Source organism: Heloderma suspectum, chromosome 8 (assembly GCF_057233095.1).
Source record: "Heloderma suspectum isolate Gila_16-S chromosome 8, 16-S_ref, whole genome shotgun sequence".
In the NCBI taxonomy this organism is placed as follows: Eukaryota; Metazoa; Chordata; class Lepidosauria; order Squamata; family Helodermatidae; genus Heloderma; species Heloderma suspectum.
The window spans coordinates 47,914,666-47,939,039 of NC_139465.1; the positions used below are offsets into that span (position 1 = coordinate 47,914,666).

Consider the following 24,374-nt stretch of genomic DNA (forward strand, 5'->3'; position numbering starts at 1 on the left):
AAGACTCAAAAAGAGGCATTCAAATATCACCCATTTCTTCCCGTATTTGCGTTAAAGCTTTTAACGTATCCGTTCTGGATCCAGTATCTACACTGACAAAATCCCTGCCTAGTCCAGCTTTAAAAAGACCCTATTTTTCATCTTTATTAAAATGGGGCTCAAGAAGAGAAGGAAATTGGTGATTTTTCCGGACATAGCTCCTTTTCTATTTCTGTTTTATTGACTATTCTAAAGCCTTTGACTGTGTGGATCATAACAAATTGTGGCAAGTTCTTGGTGGTATGGGGATACCAAGTCATCTTGTCTGCCTCCTGAGGAATCTGTATAATGACCAAGTAGCAACGGTAAGAACAGACCATGGAACAACGGACTGGTTCAAGATTGGGAAAGGAGGACGGCAGGGTTGTATACTCTCACCCTACCTATTCAACCTGTACGCAGAACACATCATGCGACGTGCTGGGCTTGATGAAGCCAAGGCTGGAATTGAAATCGCAGGAAGAAACTAACACTCTCATATGCAGATGATACCACTTTGATGGCTGAAAGCGAGGAGGAGCTGAGGAACCTCATGACGGTGAAAGAAGAAAGTGCAAAAGCTGGGTTGCAGTCAAACCTCAAAAAAACCAAGATTATGGCAACCAGCTTGATTGATAAGTGGCAAATAGAGGGAGAAAACGTGGAGGCAGTGACAGACTTTGCCTTTCTAGGCACAAAGATTACTGCAGACGCTGACTGCAGCCAGGAAATCAGAAGACGTTTACCTTTTGGGAGGAGAGCAATGACAAATCTTGATAAAATAGTTAAGAGCAGAGACATCACACTGACAACAAAGGTCCGCATAGTGAAAGCAATGGTATTCCCCGTAGTAACCTATGGCTGCGAGAGCTGGACCATAAGGAAGTCTGAGCGAAGGAAGATAGATGCTTTTGAACTGTGGTGCTGGATGAAAATTCTGAGAGTGCCTTGGACTGCAAGAAGATCAAACCATACACCAGGAAATAAAGCCAGACTGTTCACTTGAGGGAATGATATTAAAGGCTCATCTGGAGTATTGTGTCCAGTTCTGGGCACCACACTTGAAGAAGGATGCAGACAAACTGGAGAGGGTTCAGAGGAGGGCAACAAAGATGATCAGAGGACTGGAAACAAAGCCCTATGAAGCGAGACTGAAAGAACTCGGCATGTTTAGCCTTGAGAAGAGAAGACTGAGGGGAGATATGATAGCGCTCTTCAAGTACTTGAAAGGTTGTCACAGAGAGGAAGGCTAGGATCTCTTCTCGATCATCCCAGAGTGCAGGACACGGAATAATGGGCTCAAGTTACAGGAAGCTAGATTCCGGCTGAACATCAGGAAAAACTTCCTGACTGTTAGAGCAATACGACAATGGAACCAATTACCTATGGAGGCGGTGGGCTCTCCCCCACTGGAGGCATTGAAGACGAGGCTGGACAGCTATCTGTCAGGGATGCTCTTACTTGGATTCCTGCATTGAGCAGGGGGTTGGACTCGATGGCCTTGTAGGCCCCTTCCAGCCCTACTATTCTATGACTCTATGACTCTATTCTAAGGCAAAACTGAAGTACTTTGGCCACATCATGAGAAGACAGGATACCCTGGAGAAGATGCTGATGCTAGGGAAAGTGGAAGGCAAAAGGAAGAGGGGCCAACCAAGGGCAAGGTGGATGGATGATATTCTGGAGGTGACGGACTCAACCTTGGGGAAGCTGGGGGTGGCGACAGCCGACAGGAAGCTCTGGCATGGGCTGGTCCATGAAGTCACGAAGAGTCGGAAGCGACTGTCCGAATAAACAACAAAGCTCCTTTTCTATAGCTATCCTATATCTCAAAATAACTGGCAGGATTGTACTTCCCCCTCATTACTTTGGGCCTGTTTTTTAGAATGTAATCATAACAATGTATCCACTGTATTTTACTAAAATGTTGTTCCCACCTAATTTTAACCTTCTGGTTACAATATTTTTGTACAACAATATTTTAACAATTTTATACAATTAGCTTGGAAATACCTCATTATATCCAGTACTGCTAATCCACCTTCTCTTTTAGGTTTTGGTTAAGACGCTGAACTGCAGACCAGAAGGTCAGCAGGACAGCAGTTCGAGACCCGAGTGCCGCATGACGGAGTGAGCTCCCGTCTTCAGTCCCAGCTCCTGCCAACCTAGCAGTTCGAAAGCAAGAAATTGCAAGTAGATAAATAGGTACCACTTCGGCGGGAAAGGTAACAGCATTCCGTGCACCTCGGTGTTCAGTCATGCCGGCCAAATGCCCACGGAAGTGTCTTCGGGCAGCGCTGGCTCTTCGGCTTAGAAATGGAGATGAGCACCACACCCTAGAGTCGGACACGACTGGATGGGGACACCTTTACCTTTTTATTATTTGAAAATTGACTCTAGCCTTTTTCTTACCTAAGCTCATTGATCATATGCTGCCAGTCTGTCCTATTAAACTCTGAAGTAGCATTGGAAATACTTTGTAACAAAAAAAAATGTAGTTGTGGAAGTTTAATAATCTTAATGGCTGCAATCTGTCCAAACCAAGAAATGTTTTATCTTTACCACCTATTAAATTCAGCTATGTTTTTCTTTCAGTTTTCTATAATTAAGCATATGTAATTCCTTAAGGTCTTGTAGGAATCTAATCCCCAAATATTGGATAGGTTTATTTTTAATTGCAAAACTAGCAAATATGTTGACTATATCTAATTTATTCCTGAGTTAAATAGAAAAATAACAGTTCTCTTTTAGCTGAGTTAAATACCAGTTTTGCAATTAAAAATAAACCTATTCAATATTTGGGGATTGGGTTCTTATAGGATCTTAGGCAACCCTTTGGTCCCTGGGCAAGCTTTCCAGGGAGCATAAGTGAGGAGGGAAGAAGCACCGTGGACGAACAACCAAGAAGAGGGAGGCAGGCTCTAGTGCTCAAAAGAGAAAAATGTATTGTGCTCTACGCGCTTCGGAATCTCTCCTTCTTCAGGAGCATTTTAAAGCTATTGAGTCTCTTGTTCTAAAATGCACAGTAATTCTTGCCTCTGGATGCTTGCACATGCTCTCACAAGAGCGATGGGCTTTAGGAGTAGCATGTGCAAGCATCCAGAGGCAAGAATTACCGCTCATTTTAGAACAAGAGACTCAATAGCTTTAAAAAGGCTCCTGAAGGAGAGATTCCGAAATGCGTAGAGCACAATACATTTTGCTTTTTCAAGCACCAGCGCCTGCCTCCCCCTTCTTTGCTGTGAAGCTTCCCAGGGACCCTGGGATGGCTCGGAAAACCCCTTCCAAGGTTGGAGACAACACTCCACTCTTAGAAGGGGGAGTCAGGGATCTGAGCCCCACTCCCTCACAGCCAGCACAAAGAGAACTATGCTGGCTGCCTCTCCAAAGCTGGAAATTCGACCTTAGAGAGTGGTAGAAGGGGGTGTTCTGATGGGCAGGAGGAGACTGGAAGAGGAGGAGAGGCCGGGATATGACTTATCCTGACCCTCCTCCAGCCTCCTTCCCTCCCCCTCTGCAACACTCTCGCTAGACAGGCTGAAAAGCCTGTCTGGCAAAACTACAGAAGATTGGAAGACAGGATGGCAAAGATTGTCTCTGCCACTCCTCAGCCCTGCCAGCTCCAGCCTGGCAGGGCATATTAATCTCAGAAGCCCCCAAGTTTGATGAAGCAATTTCACATTTGAGTTCTTTAAGAAGTTTTGGATATAATCTGGACCTATTCATTTGTTTGTTTTCAATTTATCAATAAAGTCTCGAACTTCAGCTCTTGTCACCAATGTTTGCCTCAGTTCCTCAGACCCCCTTCCTGAAAATATCATTTCATGCACAGAGACGTATCCTACATTGTCTGCAGGGAAGACAGACACAGAGAATTCATTAAACTTCACTGCAATCTCGCTGTACTCCTTTCATTCCATTGTCATCCAGAGGTCCAGCCACCTCCCTGGCTCATTTCCAGCTTCTGATATTTTAAAATACATTTCATTTTTGGTCTTAATATTGTTAGTGATTTGCTCCTCATAGTCCTTTTTTTACTTCCCTTAGTGTCTTTTTGCATTTCTTTTGTTCAAGTCTGTGTTCCTTTTTGTTCTCCACATTTGGGCAATCTTCCCAGTTTCTGAAGCTTCTTTTCTCTAATAGCTTTCTTGACACTGCTTGTTAACCATGCTAGGGACCTCTTTGACTTAATACTACCTTTCCTGACATGCGGTATACATTCTAACTGAGCTTCTGTTATTGTGGTTTTGCATAATCTCCAAGCATCTAGCATTTTGCTGGTCCATACTGGACAGGCTAGTACTGCAGTTATATTTTACTTCAGAAAAATTGCCTCAAACCAGGTTTGTAAAAAGATGGCATGACAAAGGGAAAATACTAGATACATGCATTCATAGAATCATAGAATTGATCTTGGAGGTCATTTAGTCCAGTGTTCTGCCTAGTGCAGGATGCAGCTGCAGCATCCCTGACAGATGGCCATCAGCCTTTCTTAAAAGACTTTGTTAAAACATTTTCTAGATTCCCCTGGTAGGAGGAGTGGTTCATGAGGTAGTTGGTGATGTCCCAGTTTCTAAACAGTGCAGTTAATAAACAATGAAGTTATTAGTAGGAGCCAGCATAGATTGGTCAAGAATAAACCCTGCCAAACTAATCTTATCTCTTTTTTAAAATGAGGTTACTATCTTCCTGGATTATGGGAATGCTATGGGTGTAATGTATCTTGATTTCAACAAAGCATTTGATAAAGTTCCCCATTGTTTGGGTTAACAAACTGGTTCTATGCATGCTAGATGGGAGTACTGTCAGATGGATTCACAGTGGTTGGAAAACCATAGTACTCATAAATGGATCCTGTCAAATTTGAGGGAGGTTTTGAGAGAATCGATGCAGGGCCCAGTACTCAGGGTGAGCAGACATTCTGAGACTACGGATGTAATTGTTACAAATGCTTCAGTGAGGTCCTTAATAATAACAAAAAATGAATGGAATAAAGAAAAGAAAAACCCTTGAAAGTACTGGAATACGGTGGTTTGGCAAGGACATCACCTGGATTCTCCAGAAAATGAAGACAATTCTGAAGGAAAGGGCTCTTGGGAAGCAGCCTTTCTCTGGCTCAGTGCCATCTGCTTCTCTCTTGAGTGTGAAGAAGCTTCCTAGCTCTTGAAAGCTCAAGGGCCATCCTGGGGTCCAAAAGTGGCATTGCAGCACACTGTTTAGAGTGCTTGGCTGCACTTAAATGGTGCTGCCATCATGCTTCTAACCAAGATTTTTTAGCATAAAAGCAGAGCTGACCGTCGCAGTGCAGCTGGTTTGGACAAACATGTCTTGCATTTTCTTTCTGGTTGACAGGGAGTGGCCTCTTCTGTGCCAGGAAGTGGTGGAATATCAGATCCCTTCCCTTGCGGAGGCCCTTCATCGAAATGACACGTACAGGTATTCCTGGGGGTTTTCCTTGATTTTTAAAAACCTGCAGATCAGCCAGTGATGCTTGGAGGAAGTGAGGGTGGTGTGGCACTTACCCAGAGGCAGGAGAGCTGAGGAGCGGAAAGGGCCACCAGCCAAGTTGGGCGGAAGAATGACAGAAAACCGGTCAGCCTTTGACGCCCTTGTTCAGCGGCTGCTGGCGACTATTGTGCCTGTTGGGGCAGAGGGCAGAGGGCCACTGGCAGACACGGAGCCAAGGGGGTTGCCGTTGCACTGGAGGGACAAAGGCAGAGGAGCACACAAGTTGGCCATCCATGAGCACAGGGGTTTCTTAAGACAGAACATGGGACGATGAAGAAACAAAAGCAGAGGAGCTTTTAAAGGAATAAACGTTGGCCATCCATGCAGCATAGGCATTCTCTTAAGTCATAGCAGCTGTTAAAAATATGAAATTTGGCCACCCATGCAGCTAAGGCATAAATAAGAAACAGTTGCATAGCAGCTGTGTAAAAACATGGCCACTGAGGCACACACTTCCAAAAGACATAAGCAATGGCTTTGAAAAAGATCACCCAAAATAGCATAGCTGTGTTGACCATAAGCAAAATTCCTAGATTCATATTGTTGCAATTACTTTAATTAGGCCAAACAAAAGACCAGGAAAAAAACACCCGCAAGCTTTTGCGATCTCCAGATTTCTTCATGAAGCAACATGTTGCAAAAAGCAGGTGGGGGTGGGGGGAGGAACAACACTGACCAGATGGTGGAGTCATGTTTTCTGCAAGTTCAGACTAGTCCCAAAGTGGCATGTGCAAGGACTGGTCTGCAGGCATTCACATTAGGGTCAGCATGTCATGTAATGGTCATGGTTATGGCTTGACCTGGAACTGCCCCTAGGTATGCTGGGAAGAAGGAGGGGGAACGTTGTATCCTCCATTTTGGGCAATATTCTCAGAAGCGTTTTCCATCCTGGTTGACGCACACAGGGTCCTTTTACTGGTGGACCACTAAACAACAAAGGGTTTTGTGGCACCTTAAAGACTAACAGATTTATTTATTCTGGCATGAGCTTTCGTGGACACGCCGCACTTCACCATGTGCATGGACAGCGTGCCCAAAAGCATGTGCCGGAATCAATAAATCTGTTAATCATTGAGGTGCCACAAAACCCTTTGTTGCTCTTGCTGCAACAGACTAACACAGCTACCCCTCTGGAGTGAGAAATTAGGCAGTTTTTAGGTTAACAACTCAAGCAAGAGATAATTTTAGATGTTGTTCTAAAAATAATAGAAGAAAATTGAAGCCACCTTTGCTAGTATTATCTAGTAGTTGGAGGAGATGAGCTCCTCCTCCCATGCTGCACCTTGGGACTAGCCTGAACTTGCAGGAAATGTGACTTCACCACCCAGTCAGTTTTCCCTCGCCTACCCACCCCCTACCCCCTGCTTTTTAACGTCTTGCTTGATGAAGACATCTGGAAGGCTTGCACATGTTTTCTGATCTTTTGGTTGGCCTCATCAAGGCATTGTTACAGCAATATGGATTTGTTAAAATTTTGAAAACAATGAAATGCCGCCCCCCCAGCCCAGAAATTATTTTTAAAATATACAAGGACTCCCAAGCACCATAAATTGTTTTTTTTAAATATGCAAGCCACCCCACAAACAAGTTGATTTAAAAAAATATACAAGGACCCCCAAGCACCGTAAGTTGATTTTTAAAAATAGACAAGAACCCCAAGCACCATAAATTGTTTTTTTTAAATATGCAAGCCACCCCACAAATACCATAAGTTGATTTTAAAAAATATACAAGGACTCCCAAGCAGCAAAAGTTGATTTTTTAAAAATATACAGGACCCCAAGCACCATAAATTGTTTTTTTAAATTTGCAAGCCACCCCAAAAACACCATAAGTTGATTTTAAAAAATATACAAGGACTCCCAAGCAGCAAAAGTTGATTTTTAAAAAATATACAGGACCCCGAGGTACCATAAATCATTTTGGGGGGTTTTGGTAATGAACAGGTAAATATATCAGACACCAGTAATTCCGTCATTGGTCCTATATTGAATGATCCAACTGGGGGAACATGTCCAGATTATGTTGTACAATATGTTTCAAGCTATTTCCGCCTAAAAGGTCTCTCCAGAGTTGACTATGGGAAGCTGGTGGGGGTAGGGAAGTTGTAGGCATATTTCCTGATTCAATAAATGACTGCCCGGTCTCATAAAAATGGTCTGATGTTGCCTGACCACTTTGGAGCTTGAGTTGTTTTGTGATTTTTCCATAAGACCAAGGTCCTTTGCTTCCATCTGATAATAGACAGTCCTTCGTCAGACCTCCTAGCCTGGCCGCAGTCCAAGTAAAGGCTAAACAGTTTTTATGTTTTAATTTTGCATGTGTCCTAAGGTATAATGAATGATATTAGCCTGGTAGCTGCAGAGAGCGCTGTGCTTTGTGGAGTCACATCACTAGCATAGCTGAGTATCCCCCCCTGAGTATCTCCCAGCAGCCCCTTTGTGTGTGGGGGGGGTGGCGGAGTGGAATCCCACCAGCTGTGTTTATAAGTTCCTTTAGAATCATCACCCCTGCAACAATGAGGGCTCAAAGCATGGTTGATACAACTTAATTTTAGTGGTGTGACATACCACCTATGTCTTACCCTGAGAACTTTTCCCTCACCCTATAAGAAATGGGCTTCATGGGGCTTTATTGCATAATGACAGCCATGGCTCTATACTAAGAGCTTCTCCACATGACCGGTTTATCCCACCACGGTACTGCTGTTTCTAATACCTGCTCAAGCACAGGCTTTGTACACTGGTTCTTTTATCTCTCTACATTCCGCTTCTTATCTGTTTGTGGGGTGGGGACAGGGGGTAGAGCCTCTTGTAAACATCGCTACTCTTGCATGACAAACTCTTACACATGGTGGGGGTATCGCGCAGCATCCTTTGTGGTACCAGCCCCTTTCCCTCCCCTGATAGGTTACTCGTTGGTGGATGGAAAGCAACCTCACCAAAGCCCCCCCCCCCCCGACATGGCTTTCAGTTCCCTGGCAGACTGCTGGAATGCCACCGTGCTGGCCGTTCCGTGTTGCACTGAGTTTGGCTGTCTCCTGATCCTGGCAGGGTGGCATGCTGCTCTGCCGCTTTTACGGACTCCCACCATGTTGTGCTGTGCAGGCAAACAATACGGAATGACGAGGAGGCAGAAGGACACAGGCGTGGTGGGGTGACACTCCTACCCCATCATCATCACTGCCATCGTCATCATAACCACACACCCCACAACCACCCACCCACAGTGGCTCATTTCGCCCTGGTACAAGTACATGGGGTGGTGCTTTCATGGCATGACCAGAGAAAATACTGTATTTTCCCTGTTCTGAAATAGCAGGGGATAAGCAGGGGGAAAGCACGAGAAAATCACTGGAGGACAACGATGTCATGTAAAGCACCCAGAAAATTCTGTGCTTGAGGAATGATGAACGCACAACAAAACCCAGGTGTAGAGACACCCTAGTAGTAGTATTTCAGTTCCTTTCCCATGCCATTTTAGCTCATTCAGTTTGACCTACGGTAACTGATCTACCCTAGTTTATAAAGGTTGGAGGCTAAACCTTTTACTTCAGAAGTTACAATGCATGTTAATTTTTCAAATTCATTATGTGGGTGGACCACCTGCATCCACACCAGGGGTGTCATTAGAAATGGGCCCACCTGGGCACGGGCCCTGGATCTTTTTTGAGCTGTGCCCAGGATCTTTTGAGCTGTCCTAATTGCCATTTTTTTTACATTTTCCCATTGACTTGCATTGGAAAACCAAAAGGGCCATAACTTTTTGAGTTTGTATGATACATACATGAAATTTGGAGGCTTGGTAGCCCCCATGCAGCAGAGGGAATCTGCCAAATCTCAGGCAGTTAGGTGCATTGAGTTTTGTGCTAATCACAGGTAAAATTTGCTATTTTCAAGAAAATGTGTCAAAGCAAAGAGCTATTTTTTTTTTGTGGTTCCACATATGTGCATGGAATTTGGGGACCTGGCAGCCCCTGTAAAGATGACTGAGCCTGCCAAAGTTCAGATAGTTAGGTCCAGTGGCTTTTGTGCTAGCCACAGGTAAAATTTGCTTTTTCCAAGAAAATGTGTCAAAGTAAAGAGCTATAATTTTTTTGTGCTTCCACATAAATTCATGGAATTTGGAGACCTGGCAGGCCCTATGGAGCTGACTGAACTTATCAAATTTCAGACAGTTAGGTCCAGTCATTTTTGCGCTAGCCATGAGTAAAGTTTCCTTTTCTCAAAGTCTAAAACAAAAAGTAAAAAATGACAAGCCACCCAGGGGATTAGAGATCCTAATCAGAAGGTGTTTAACATGACCATTAGGAGGTCACTATCCCTCATCTCTGGTGTAGGGGTTTTTTTTTGAGGTGCAAAAAAACTCTCCCTACTTTTCTGCTCTTACATGCCCACTGTTGAGAGCTTGCCTGCAATGACATTTTGAAGAGGGGGAAGGAAGAGAAGAAAGAGCTCCATGTGAAATATTGGTATTCACACCACATCTGATTTTACTGCCCCAAATTGGAACCTTTGGATTCTGCAGAAGTTTAGTAGCTTCAGTACAGCAAAGGATCCAATCAGCCTCCACAAACTTCTTTCTCTCCTCCACTTTAATTTCGCCTAAATAGCTGTAGGACTCAAATAATCTCAAAGGGAGGGTTAGGACAATGCAGCGTCATGATTGAGAAACTGCTGCGGCTTTTCAATAGGTTCTACAGTTTTAAAAAAGCTAGAAAAAGCCCTCAGCCACCTCACCTCATAAAGTTCATTTACGTATGTGCAATCGTTGCAAACCCTGTACAGCCTCCTAAATTCCTCTGAAGTACCACCTCTCTGAAAGTAGACACTTGGCTTAGGGAATTCTCTCTACCCCCACCTCTGCACACATTTCCAATTACCATTCTTCTCCCCTCCCCTCCCCTCCCCTATCCTGTTCTTTCTTTCTTCTTTATTCCACCCAGAGCATATCTTGGGGAATTCTTAAAGAGAATTCTCTTTGGTGGGCAACAGAAGTTCTGAACTGTACTTGACTTTATACAAACAGACAAAAGGGTTGGGTTTTCTCCTTCTCACTCAAGCCTTTGAGAAAAGCGGGTTCACATGGTTGCAGAGAAACAAACTGGGGCTGTTTTGTTTGTCAGTTGCCATTATCCAGCAATAGGAAGGGCTGCAGCTCAGTGGTAGGGCACATGCTTGGCCTGCAGAGGTCCCAGGTTCAATCCCCAGCATCTCCAGGTAGGCCTAGGAAAGAATCCTGCCTGAAACCCTGGAGAGCCGCTGCTGCCAGTCAGTGTCAACAATACTGTGCTACTGGGTTTTCTTGGCAAGAATACTGGAGTGGGTTGCCATTTCCTTCTCCAGTGGACCACATTTTGTCAGAACTCTCTGCCATGACCTGTCCGTCTTGGGTGGCCCTGCACGGCATAGCTTATGGCTTCACTGAGTTACGCAAGCCCCTTCGCCACAACAAGGCAGTGATCCATGAAGGGGACAGATATATATAGATACAGATATATATGCACAAATTTTTGTTATGGGCCTGTGCCCCAGATCTTTTAAGAACCTAGCAACGCCTCTGGTCCACACCATCATATTGGATGAGAAGTGGAGAATTTGATGTATATTGAACCATGACAACACCATTTCTTTTTATTGTTCCTTGGGCTGAGCTCCTGATTTAGGTTGTAAACCTACAAACTAGTCATTTAGCCTATATAATCCCATCTTTTTCCAAGAACTAAACTGATGGAATTTATTGGCACTATAAAACTGAGGATGCCTATATCAAACATAGGCAATGGAGAAAGCATTAATTTCTGACTCCATTTCCGCCATGTTTGAATTATGTTTTGTGAGGAAGGGTTCACTACTATCAGTGTTGATTTGGAGATTTTTTTTTGAAATAGCAGTCCCTGTATTCCTTCTTGCTTTTCACCAAAAACCTCCATATTAATCCATGGTTTCATTTGGTCGTCATGGATGATGTCTTATTAATTGCTTCTCTGATATGCATCCTGGTATCAAGATAGATTGGGGACACCTAGGCCCCTCCTTGCCTTTTGTGTATACTTTCATTAATACTGAATCTGGGATTTTTAGTATTGAGAATTAAATTCAAAAGTAAAGTTTGCTATTGTTTTAATCTCTGCTCATCTATGGCAACTGGTAATGTTTGAAAAGGGAAGGTCAGCTAAAGTAACAATTTCATTTAATTGCAATTATTTTTTCCATTCACCTCATATTTAATTAGGCACACTGTTTTAATTTTTGCTTAATGTATTTGATTACTGGGTTGTAATTACATTTTATCAATTTGGACATATCTGTAGGGATGGGAACTCCCAAACATTTTAGCTCTGAAATACCAGTAGGAATCCCTAAGTGTTCCTCCGAGGCTGAGCGTCAGGCAATAGCCACATTCAGGGATAGACTAGTTGACTTCTTCTGACTGATCTGCATCCTGCCGCCTTTCCATGTTCCTTCACCAACTGCATTGCCTTTTCTAAACTGGCTGTTGGTTTAGCCAACATCAAAACAATATCATCTGCAAACATATGGATCTTGTTTATTTGTGAATTAACCCTGACATCTATTACCAATGAGGAATTTTGGATCAAGTTGGCCAGGGGTTGAACTGAAAAGGATAAACATTAGAGGTGATAATGGGTATCCTTGCTTGCTGCCCCTGGTGATTTGGATTGGCGGGGAGTCCAAGCCATGAGTCCTAACTATTGCCTGATTTGGGAAGTATAATTGAATCAAGCAATTAATAATTTTCCCTCCAGGAACATTTTCTTGCTTAATTTGAAAATAAAACTTCATTCTAACCTATCGAAGGCCTTGGTGGCATATAGTGATGTTATGGTACATGGGATATGGCTTTTGTTCTTACAATGATAAATTATATTTAATAATCTCCGAATTAGATTTGCAATATTCCATCTTCTAATAAAAACCAAATTGATCTGAGGCTATATAATACAGGGCTATGTCACCAAGACTTTCAGCCAGAACAGGAGTGAATATTTTAAAGTCCTGATTTAATAATGTGATTGGACAGTACAAGTCTGTTAATTCAGGGTCCTTATCTTCATGACAATGGAATGAGAATCACATTGGAATATTATCTGGATTTTCATGGAGTTGGTTTTGGTCTGTCAGGGACACACGAAGCAAGAAAAGCTGAGTTTACTATACCTTAGAAATCTGCTTTTCATGGGTCACGCAGCACTTGAAAGCAACATACTTCCAGGTTGGGTGGGGGGAGTAGAACTGAACATCATCAACCCAGCAGGGGCTCCTCAACCAATGAGGGAGGTTTGTTTCCAGGATCCCTCCTGCTACAACATTATGATGAGTAGAGAGTAACTAATTCACAATTCTGAAGGCTAGAAACAGCGTTAAAAAGGCAGGCTAGATACTCCCCATTAGAGTCTCCCACCAGCGCAAAGAAGTCCCATTCTAGCAAACAGTCAGCGAGTTCTAGCTCCAACTCCCTTTTCTCCTTCTCTGGCCACTTCTTCCTGCTCACAATAACAGGCTTCTCCATACCTGGGGATCCCGAGACTGCGGTAGGTCACAACTGCAATAAAGCCCTTATGCGGATTTGTTTAATACCAAAGGAAAGAGGAGAATAGGGGGAAATGGGGGGATAGGAGGGAAAAATTCTCACTTTTCCCTGAAGAAGCCAAAATCCCCAATTATCCAGTGCAACATCTGAAGGCTCCCCATGAGAGCATCCCATCACCCCAATTTCACCCCATTCCAGCAAACTGTCACGGACTTATAGCTTTCAAGCCCCCTTTTCTCCTTCTCTGGCCACTACTTCCTGCTCGCAATGACAGGCTTCTCTGGTCCCATGATCTTGGGACTGTGGTAGTTCGCTACTGTGATTAAGCCCTTATGCCCTTAATGCATGCATCATAGAGAAGCAAAGTTAAGAGACATCAGAGAAGTGACTTCACACATCACAGAAGCTACATAATGCAAACATCAGAGAAATGTATAATCATGGAGGCTAGTTACTCCCACTGGCGAAAAGGAAGTGCAGTGTGATTTTGAAGGCTCGAAAGAGTGCTCTAGTGCTTTGATGTGTTGGAAAGGCAGGCTAGTTATTCTAGTTTCCTAGGTTACCAAGGACACGGTCAGGTGAAAGACCCACCCCTAGGAATGCCCCGTTCATACTGATTGTAAAGTGGAGGGATGGGCACACAGCAGCTGAGCCACAGGGTAGCCAAATTAAAGAAAAACAACGGAGTAAAATTACTCTGCAGAAATGCAGCTTCCCCAAAGGTAAACTCCAGGGTGGCTGCAGAGTGACCACAACGTCACAACGTCATGTGTCCCTAATTACTTTAAACCACAGGAGGATTGGAGAACACCTCCCATATAGACAGGCCCCTGATTTCTATATTACTTGATGCAGGATATTTGCCAGGATTGGGGGACTGCACCCTTATTCATTATAGTATTAAATAGTTTTACCTTATAAGGAACTACATGATCAGCATACATTTTATAGAAAGCACCCTGTCCATCTGTCCTTGGAGTTTTTTGTGCTTTGATCTTTTAGGGGACTTTTTGTACCTCTTCTTCTGTTATGTCCTGATTCTCACAGATTTGGTGGTCTGTAGTTATTTTTCCTAATTTGGTTTGAGCAATTTAGACCAACATTTCTAAAACTGGGGTGTCTAGAGGTATATACATCTTTGTAAAAGGGTGCAAAAATGTGGTTTATCACTTTTGAATAAAAAAATCCTTTTCCCATATTGATTTTTTTATAGCGTTGAATTTTGGGTGACTTTGTGTTTCAGTCTATTAGCTAAAAAATTAATATTTCTACTGCCAAATTCATAACACTTTTGTTTTGCATATTGGAGATCATTTGTTATCTTGTTCACTTCTAAAAGTCTCAATTCATTTTGCTTCTTAAGTAAGGCAATTTTACTACTTCATCACCCATCCTCTTATGGGCCATTTTACTGACTTCATCGCCCCAGTTCTTTAATTTCCACTAACACATTGTAATTTGGGGGAGTGTAATTTCTTAATTTAACTTAATTAACTAATAGATTTACCCCAGATTACTACTTTCATTGTCTCCTACAGTGTTCGTATGTTTATGTCTGATATATACTTGTCATGAAAATAATGTTTTATTTCTGATTCAAAAGCTTCTTGTGTTTCTTGCCTATACGCGATAATGGTTCTAATCTCCAGAGTAAGTTTTGTGTTTTTTTGGACCTAGGTGAAAAGATGGTGTTATAGGGCATGGTCTGAGACTATGACAGGCTCCATATTGGCCTCTTTTAAAATCAATCTGGAGTTATGTGAAAATAAAATGTAGTCTATTCTGGAATACCTATTATGTCTTGTGGAATAAAATGAAAAATCTTCTGTTTCCTGGATGTTTGCATCTCCATGCATTCACCAAGTTAAAGTTTTAAAGAATGTTTAAGGGAATTGAGCCTTTTACACTTGTCCCCATCTGTTCTCGCCTCTGTTTATTTTCCCTGGAGTGTCCAGAGTAAGGCCAGCAATCAAATTCAAGTCACCCCCTATTATTGTTGCCCCCATCTCAAACTTACATTTATCTAATAGTGTCAAGGCGCTGCAAAAATATTAACCTGATTCATATTAGAACAGTAAATTGCTCCCGGTGTTAACTTTTCTACCCCAGTAGACCCCTGATAAATATATGTCTTCCCTAGTATCCTTCTTCACATCCAGTATTTTAAAGCCCAAGTTTTTATGTAGGATTATTGCAACTTCTCTTGAATTAGAGGAACCTTTGGCTGCACATACCTCCCCCATGCCTGGAAAGTACAATAATTTGTCTGACTCTTTTTTATTATTTATTATTTATTTTATTTATGTACAAAAATTATATTGCATTTATTTTGCACAAGTACCCTTCATTCTTCTTCGTGGTCTCTGTGCATCACACATACGGGCTCTGCGCCTGCGTGGAACCTCATTCGGGAAACGTCTATAGCTGAGGAACTTTTTGGCGGGAACCTTCCCCCACCATCCCACTGTGCATGACCGAGTGGGTTCCCGCCTATCTCCTCAGTTCCTTTTCGAACGCCATCACAACTGCCTCTTCAGGAACTTTGTCCGCGGTTTTTTTGGACTTTAGTGTTGAGGTTCTTCTTAATCCTTCTTATTCTTGTTATCTAAAAAACAAAAAAAGTAGTAGTTTGTTAGTCTTTAGGTCTTTTATATTTTTTCGTGTTGTACGGCATTAAAAGCCCCCTTCAGAAAGGGTGTCCGCTGTGGCAGCAAGTTGCCGCCCTCTGATGGACATTCTTTATGCCTTCTTGGTCTCAGGGAGGCCCATGTAGTGGAAACTTGTCATCATTGCTAATCGTTTTCCAAACAAGCGTATAGAAATCACTCAGACAGATTGAAAGCGATTTTGTGGAAAAGGGTGCTGGAGGCGGTGGACGCCCAAAAGTCTCATGCTCCTTTGGGTGCCCCGCGGACCACAAGCATGCTGTAAACTGCTTTGGTTTCACCCCCTCAATCAACATCGGAGGTGGGGCACGCAGACGCACCGCTCCTTCCTGCCTGCATGCCACAGCTGCGCTGCTGCCCCCTCCCAGAGCCCTTTGCACATGCCCCAGCGCTGCTTCCCTGCTCTAAGCCCACTCCAGAGATAATTTCTAAGAAAAAGAAAAAGAAAGAGGCAAAAAAGACTCCTCCAAGAGCTTCGGAGTCGGAGATCCCTCCCTTTCCTCCTCTTCTAAATTCTCTGATTCAAACACTTTCATCGATACCAACAGCAGTTCCTCTGATGGAACCACTGTCTACAGCCTCTGAAAGCAAGGTCAGCAAGGCGTCTCCCATTTGACACTGACCTCATTCCAGGCCTTGGGATGGACGGCTCCATTCTCCAGTACCAAGCCTTCAAGACCAAAGATCGGAGTCACCTCGGTACAGATGACATCAATCATCTGCATTTCTCAGGGAGCCTACTGCTCAGTATCGTTCGCCGCCTCGATACTATGATGATGTTTATTCTGACCATCCTCGCTCTCTTCACCGGGAATGGGATTGGTTTGGGATGGTCTATGCCTCCCCCTAGATCTTACCAGTGTGATGACTGGAGACTACAAAGAGACTATGACATATACTTTGATCGTTCCAGGTATTTGAGGGCGACCCTGCCTCGGTATGGACCTACTGCATCGGTCGCACGACCACTGGATGATGATGTCTTTTTACCACCACCACTGGTGCCCCCATGTCTGTCATCATTGGGAAAGCCTCGAGGCCATGTAGATCAGCCTCCTCCCAATTGTCCTCTACCATCTTCTTCTGGGCAAGAGTACAACACTATGACAGGCGGAACTCTCCCAGGACTCTGTGGATGATCATCAATCTGATTCTTCATTGTATTCCTCCATTCCTCCTTCAATTTCATCTCCATGAGGCCGTGGGTACTAGGGACAGAGTGTCTCCTTTCGAAGGAAAAAAGGAAAGGTTCCTCCTGTGCAAGCACTGGGTCATTACTGACCCCTAGAGGGACGCCGCTTACACTGGCGTTTTCATGGCAGACTATAGCGGGGTGGTTTGCCATAGCCTTCCCCGGTCATGACTACCTTTCCCCCAGCAAGACAGGTACGCATTTTACCGACCTCGGAAGGATGGAGGGCTGAGTCGACCTGAGCCAGCTACCCGAGCCCTGGCTTCCGTTGGGGTCGAACTCAGGTCGTGGGGAGAGTTTCGGTTGCAATACTGCCGCCTACCACTCTGCGCCACACAAGACTCTTCTGAAGACATGGGTCATTTTTCAGAACAAATGCTATGAATGGCACAGTCTGTAGGGATAGACTTCCAACAGCCTGCAGAACACATACAAGATCCGGTCTTCAACGCCATGTATATTGAGGCATCGGTGTTGTATTGCCCCGGTCATGAGCGTTGAACTCTTAGGTTAGAAGTACCAAGATAGTGATAAATCATACTCAAAGGTTTGCTTATAAGAGCACTGTTGTTAATATGACAATGGAACCAATTACGTAAGGGAGGTAGTGGGCTCTCCCACACTGGTGGCATTCAAGATGAGGCTGGACAGCCTCTGGGATGCTCTGACTTGGATTCCTGAAATGAGCAGGGGGTTGGACTCGATGGCCTTGTAGGTCCCTTCCAACCCTACTCTTCTATGATTCTGTGACTCCATCCAGTCTTAGATCTGCAGCTCCTAAACGAGTTTATCAAACCCAGGAGATTCAGAATGACCAAATTGGCAACGATCCTTCCCCTCTTGTGAAAAGGCATCTGGTTTCTGCAGTGGACCTCAAAGACGCTTACTTCCACATTGACATAGAAGAAGCATGTCAGAGATTCCTTTGTTTTGTGATCGGTTCCGACATGTTCCAATTTCAGGTGCTACCCTTCGGGCTAGCTACTGCCTCAAGTGTGTTCATGAAATGCATGGCGGTAGTCTGTGCTCCATCTCAAGGGGATCGAAGTTTACCTGTATCTGGATGACTGGCTTCTGGTAGGCCTATCCAAGGAGTCTCTAGATTGTACCATCATAGTTGTCCTGAATCTTTTAGACACTCTGGGTCTGTGTCTCAACAAGGAGAAGTTGACATTATCTCCCACTCAGACTATACAATTAATTGGAGCGGTCTTAGACGTGAAGGCGGGGCGTGCATACCTCCCTCAGAAATGCTTGGACCAGCGAATTACTCTGGCATCCACTCTTTTTTGAGACTGAAATGCATTGGCACATGTCCTACAATGCCTCTTGGGACACATGGCAGCAACTTTGTTGGTAGTGGAGTGGACATGTCTGAGAATGAGACCTTTATAGAACTGGTTTATTCGTGCCTTCCACAATGAGATCGATGCTCGTCAAACCTGACTGCTGATTCCACCCTGCGCTGCTTCCTCTCTTTGCTGGTGAATGAATCCAGTCAGTCTCTGTCAAGGCATCCTGCTTGTACAATCTGCTCCTTCTCAAGTTCTCACCACAGACGCCTCTCTCATTGGTTGGGGTGCCCATTGTGGACCATTGCAGATCCAAGCTCGATGGCTGAGTACAGAAAGAACAGCTCGCATCAATTTTCTGGAGTTATTAGCAGTGTGGAAGGCCTTAAAAGCCTTTGTGAATTACCTATGGGGCAGACATGGCCAGATTTTAACAGACAACACTTCTGTTCTTTGGCACTTAAACAAACTGGGTAATACCCATTCCTTCAGACTGGTGGGCCTCACTATTAAGATCTACGATTGTATCGAGGGGCATCCGCTTGACAGCGATTCATATCTCTGGAGTAGACGACACACTAGCAGCTTCCCTCAGTCGAATTTATCAAGCATCCCACAAGTGGGAAATGCCTCCGATCACCCTACGTCACCTGTTCTGGAGATGGGGACAACCATCAGTGGACCTGCTTGCAAACCAGTCGAATGTGATCTGCAAAATGTTCTGCTTGAGAGCAGGAGTCGATCGAGTGTCATTGGAAGATGCCTTTCTCCTTCAATGGAGCGGAGCGTTGTTCTGTCTCTTTCCTCCATTTCCTTTGCTACAGAAAGTGATTGCGAAGATCAAGGAGGAGAAGACCACCTGTCTGTTGAGCGCACTGTGGTGGCTGAGACAACTGTGGTTCATGATCCTGTCCGACATGGCCAAAGGAAATTTTCTTCATCTTCTGCTCCAACAGAATCTAATCTCATGGAATTGAGGATGGATCCAGCATCTGGATCTGGACACTTTGAAGCTGACTGCATGGAGAATTTGATAGAACGGGCTCGAAGTTCCATGTCATCACAGGTGCAATGGGTTTTGGATGCTGCAAGGAAACCAGCTATCCGAAGGTCGTAGCGGAGGAAATAGATGATGTTTGAGAGTTTTGCCATTTCTAAAGGGTTTTGTCCTACTTCGAGTTCAATTTCAGATATTCTCTCTTCCCTCCATAATTTGTTTGAGAGCGGTCTTAAGTTCTCCTCTATTACAGTGTACGTTGCAGCTGTCTCAGTTACGAGATGACAGATACAGGGATATACAGTCCTCACTCACCCTCTCACCAAGCCATTTCTACATGTGTTACGGAACTTGGTTCCTCCAGTGAAGGATCTGGCTCCACAGTGGAATCTTTCGTTGGTGCTGCAGGGTTTGATGACACAACCCTTTGAACCTATCGTACAACTGATATCCATTTACTTTCCTGGAAAGTGGCATTTTTAGTAGCAATCACATCATCTAGGAGAGCATGTGCCCTCTGTATTGATACTCCATTTACGGTTTAAGACAAAGTTGTCTTTTGTCCCGACCTCACATTTCTTCTTAAAGTGGTCTCGGAGTTTCATATCAGTGAATCTGTTGTGCTCCCAGCCCTTTTTCCTTCACTGTCTTCGGCGCTGGAGAGGCATTTGCACAATCTTGATGTACAAAGAGCCTTAGTATTTTACAAGGCAAGGACTTAATCTTTTCGGAAACGGAAAGATTGTTTGTATCCTGTGCTAGTCCGAACAAGGGATTGCTGGTATCATCCCAGAGGTTGGCTGCTTGGATAGTTCAGACTATTGAATTGGCATACCAGCTTCTTGGCCAAGAGCCTCCTCACCGCATCCGCACGCATTCGACAAGGACCATTGCAACATCGACTGCTTTCGTGAGAGGGGTGACTTTAAAGGACCTATGCAAGGCCGTAATGTGGTCTGCCCCTTTGACTTTTATGAAACATTATACATTGGATGTGCATGCAAGATCGGATTGCACATTTGGGAGAGCGGTTCTTTCATCTGTTTTACAGTATGACATTTACACCCCTCTGGTAAGTTGGCTTGTCAATCGCCCATATGTGTGATGCAGAGACCAAGAAGAAGAAAGGCAGGTTGCTCACCTGTAACTGTAGTTCTTCAAGTGGTCATCTGTGCATTCACACAGCCCATCCACTGTCCCCTCTTCGGTGTCAATATCATCTTGATCTTGATACTGAGGGATCCTCGGATCCGAGACGAATTGTTTTTTGCGGTCTCAAGGAACTGAGGAGATAGGTGGGAACCCACTCGGTCATGCACAGTGGGACGGTGGGGAAGGGTTCCCGCCAAAACCGTTCCTCAGCTATAGAAGTTTCCCAGATGAGGCTCCATGCAGGCACAGAACCCATATGTGTGAATGCACTGATGACCACTTGAAGAACTCCAGTTACAGGTAAGCGACCTGCCTTACTCTCCTCCTTTTGATAAAGGACTAGCCCTTTTACACTGAAAGTCACTGCCTTTATTACCATCATTTCCCAGAAGCATACAGCCTATTTTTTGTTGTCTCCCCTGTAGTCACTGCCTTCTTGCAATTACCTGGGCTGAATTGGTGTCTACCAGTAAACTCAATTTATAATCTACCACCAGATTACTTTTAAATTTCTCCATCTCTGTGGAGTGGAATCAATTGTGGGGCTTGAGAGCAGCATCCAGCCCTTTAACAAAAGCCCCCACTCCACCCCACTCACCCTGAGCCAGAAGCCTAATGACATGAACTTAAAGACAGCAATATGCTAGTTTAAAAAACCCTTTATGAGTCCTTCGGAAGGCAGCTTTTACATTGCTAATGATCCAAATCCCTGGACACTTAGTTGAAATTACTTTTTGGCATTTCCATTCTTCAGGAGTCTTTTTTTCCTTTTTCTTTGATGATTTGAAGGTCCAACCTCGTGGTTTTGGGTCCACTGTGGAATCCATGGTGTTTTCTTCTTCTGCGTCTTCCTGGCTAGACAGGAGTTCTTTACCAGGGTCCATATTCATATGAATTAGAAATTCTTTAGCCTCACAGTGATCTGTGAGCACTGTTGTTGTGCTATCCATGTTGATAATTATTTTGATAGCTCCACCAATATTTTATTAACATCTTGTGAAGTTGGTTTGTGCCTTTCCCACGTTTTTGGACTGATATCTTGAAAGAATGTTTTTGCTAGTTGTTCGTATAAGAATTTATGCCCATTGTGTGTGCCTGTCAGAAGGCTGTTTTAAACTTCAAGGTTGTAAATCTCCCCTGGTTTTGCTCCTTTGCAGTTGTATTCCTGACAACATATGGGCTCTTTCTACATCTGCTCTGGAAAGTGTGAGCTCTGGCAGAGCTTCAGACAGTCATGCAATTATTAAACCGACTGCGCCACTCCCTTCTACCGATTCTGCTGGAGCCCCGAGACTTAGATTGGACCTGCAGCTATAATTCTCTAAGGATTCTATGTGCTGCTGCAGCTCATCATTAGATTTAAGCAGCCTTGTGTTCGCTTTCTTATTGAGGAGGCCTAATTCCATCACTTCATTTGTAGTGTTTCCAATATCATCTAATTTAGCTACAACTCCATCTATTTTGTCCTCAAAAGGCTTTATGGCATTTGCCCATTTCTCTTTGAGGCTTTCTAGGTGGTGAGCTATAAATTGCATAGGTTCCATACCATCTTTAGATGTTTTGGCCATCTTCCATGCCATTGTAGGGTCCTCCTTCTCTCCCTCGTCATCCAGGCCGAGAGCTAGAGCAACATTTCTTGCCCCAAAATATGCCGTGAGATCGTTATTTTTCACCTGTGAAAAATATTTTTCACCCTAGGACATCGCTGTCTTTATTCCACTATTTGTGCCTGGAGTCATTAAGACTGTCGAGCTGTCCTATAAGCTGACTGGGCTCAAACGCTCTGTCCCAGTTCAAGCTCACTCTATTCTTGCAGTAGCGACATCAGTCACATTCAGCAGGGGGTTGCCATCCTTGAACTGTGTCTTGCGGCAACCTGGTCGACCCCGTCTACTTTTGTTAGACACTATAGACTGGATGTCAGGGTTAGAGCTGACTGTACTTTTGGTCGTGCCATCCTCTCCTCTGTATTGTAGTAGGACACCGACCCACCTGTGTTGTAAGTTAGCTTGCTACTCACCCATATGTGTGATGCATAGAGACCACAAAGAAGAAAGACAGGGTGCTACCCATACCTGTAGTTCTTCAAGTGGTGTTATACTCGAACTTGAGCTTGGGTACCAAAGGTATTCTTTTTTTGGGGGGGAATTCTCTCAGTTACAAGGCCACAATGTCGGTCTCAAGCAACTGAAGGAATAAGCAGGAAACCACTGGGGACATGCGCACTGGACAGTGGGGGAGTGGTCCCCACCAAAACTTCCTCAGCTGTAGGAGTTTCCTGAAACCAGGCTCCACGCAAGCGAATGTATGAATGCATAGATGACCACTTGAAGAACTATGGTTACAGGTAGCAACCTGTCTTTCTTTTTCTGTCATAGGGGCAACTCCCCCTTCCCCTTTTTTGGTCTTTACCTCTTAAGAGGAGAAGATCAGCTATGATCTTCTTTCAAAATGCAGACAGTATATGTATGAAGGTGCGCAACTCTCTCTCAAGCCATGGAAAATGCTTCTTGTAAAGGAGGGTTGCTGAATATTGGACATGAAATGTTTGCTTTACAGATTATGGGTGCAACAACAGGAAGCTCAAAGTGAAGGTTTTCCATTTAGAAGTCTTGAGATTGCAGTGTCAGAGAAGGGATGTGAATCCAGTGAAGACCCTCAAGATGTAAGTTTATTTTCCTCTCAGTGTTATTTTATTTTAAATTAAGCGTGTTTGTATTCTCATTGGTGGAGAGAAGTCCCAACCCAGCTTCTCCTCTTCCCAAAATGCTGGAACAAAGTTGCTTCCTCCAAGTGGAGAACACGTCTGGAGTCCCACTCAGACCGTAGATGTGAGGGCCGCTTCTGCTAAAACCTTTCCTGGGCTTCAACTTAGAGGTGTTAGTTAAAGGCATGTTTGAATGCCTTTATGTTTGATTTAAATACTCCCTACACGTGCAAACACACATACACACATGATTTCATAGGGGAGCATTGAACTATACAACACACACACACTAGTTCTAGATCTGTTTTACTCCTTGATTCTGCTGATTGTAAACACTGGCCCTCAGTTACATAACATATTGAAATTTCTGAAGACCTTTCTCTGTTCACATTTCCATTCACTTGGACTTGGACTTGGGCCCCATCTACACAAGCCATTTCCTCCGGGGCCACTGCGATTCGAGGTCCTTCGGGACATATGACATAGTCACCACTTTGCAGCCTAACCGTGGTTTTCACCCGGAAAATGCGAATTTCCAAAGACGCATTTTGCTGCAATGTTTTTGGTTTGCTGCAGGTTTCCCATGGTTGCGATCTGTCTGTTTCTTCCCTGAACTGACTTCACATTTTGTGGCGGGCGTATGCTAGGCATGCCTAGTGCTTGTGTCATCTGTGACGCCCTTCACTCTTCCCTGTTCCTTCACGGCTGTGCAATTACAGAGGCACGGAGAAGCCTGCTCATTTCTTCAAGCACACTTTTGTACACCTTCTCAGCTTCGTATATTCACAAAGACTGCTTTGGAATCAGTGGCCAAGGGCCGGGGGATCTCATGGGAGCAGAAAGTCCAGGACCAACTTCACTCCAGCCACCATTTTGGAATGATGGGTAGACATGTCCCTCACATGGGCACATGCAAATCATTGTGTGAGTCTCAGGCTGGAGAACTGCCAAGCAGTTGTCATGGTAACAAAGGTGCAGACCACCCACATTTTACCTAACAAGAAATGGACAGACACCAAAGAACCCCTAAAATACAGAACAGCCACTAAAACCCAAAGTGTTGCACCCCCACCCTCCTGTGCCTGAGCAGCTGCACATTTAAAAATAATGGTAAAAAAAAGAGCAGTGTAACTGCCACAGTTTACTTTGCTTCAGTGGCCATGTGTCAGGGCACAGTGGTTTTTCCCATTGGAGAAGTCTGCAGTAAATTGCGTGTGTACCGCAGCAGAAGCTAATTCGCAGGAGTGAAGGTTGAAAGCGGTGCCATGTAGATGGCCCCTTGGAGAAT

General features: G+C 44.2%; 1 protein-coding gene across 1 annotated transcript in view; it reads left to right on the top strand.

The window, feature by feature from the left end:
• KCTD19 (potassium channel tetramerization domain containing 19) overlaps window positions 1-24,374 on the top strand; it is a 93,336-nt gene that overhangs the window by 55,492 nt on the left and 13,470 nt on the right. Inside the window, exons 11-12 of the mRNA XM_084812900.1 lie at window positions 5,371-5,454; window positions 22,939-23,044. Of these exons, the coding sequence (XP_084669026.1) occupies window positions 5,371-5,454; window positions 22,939-23,044 (190 nt within the window). The remainder of the gene's footprint in view (window positions 1-5,370; window positions 5,455-22,938; window positions 23,045-24,374) is intronic.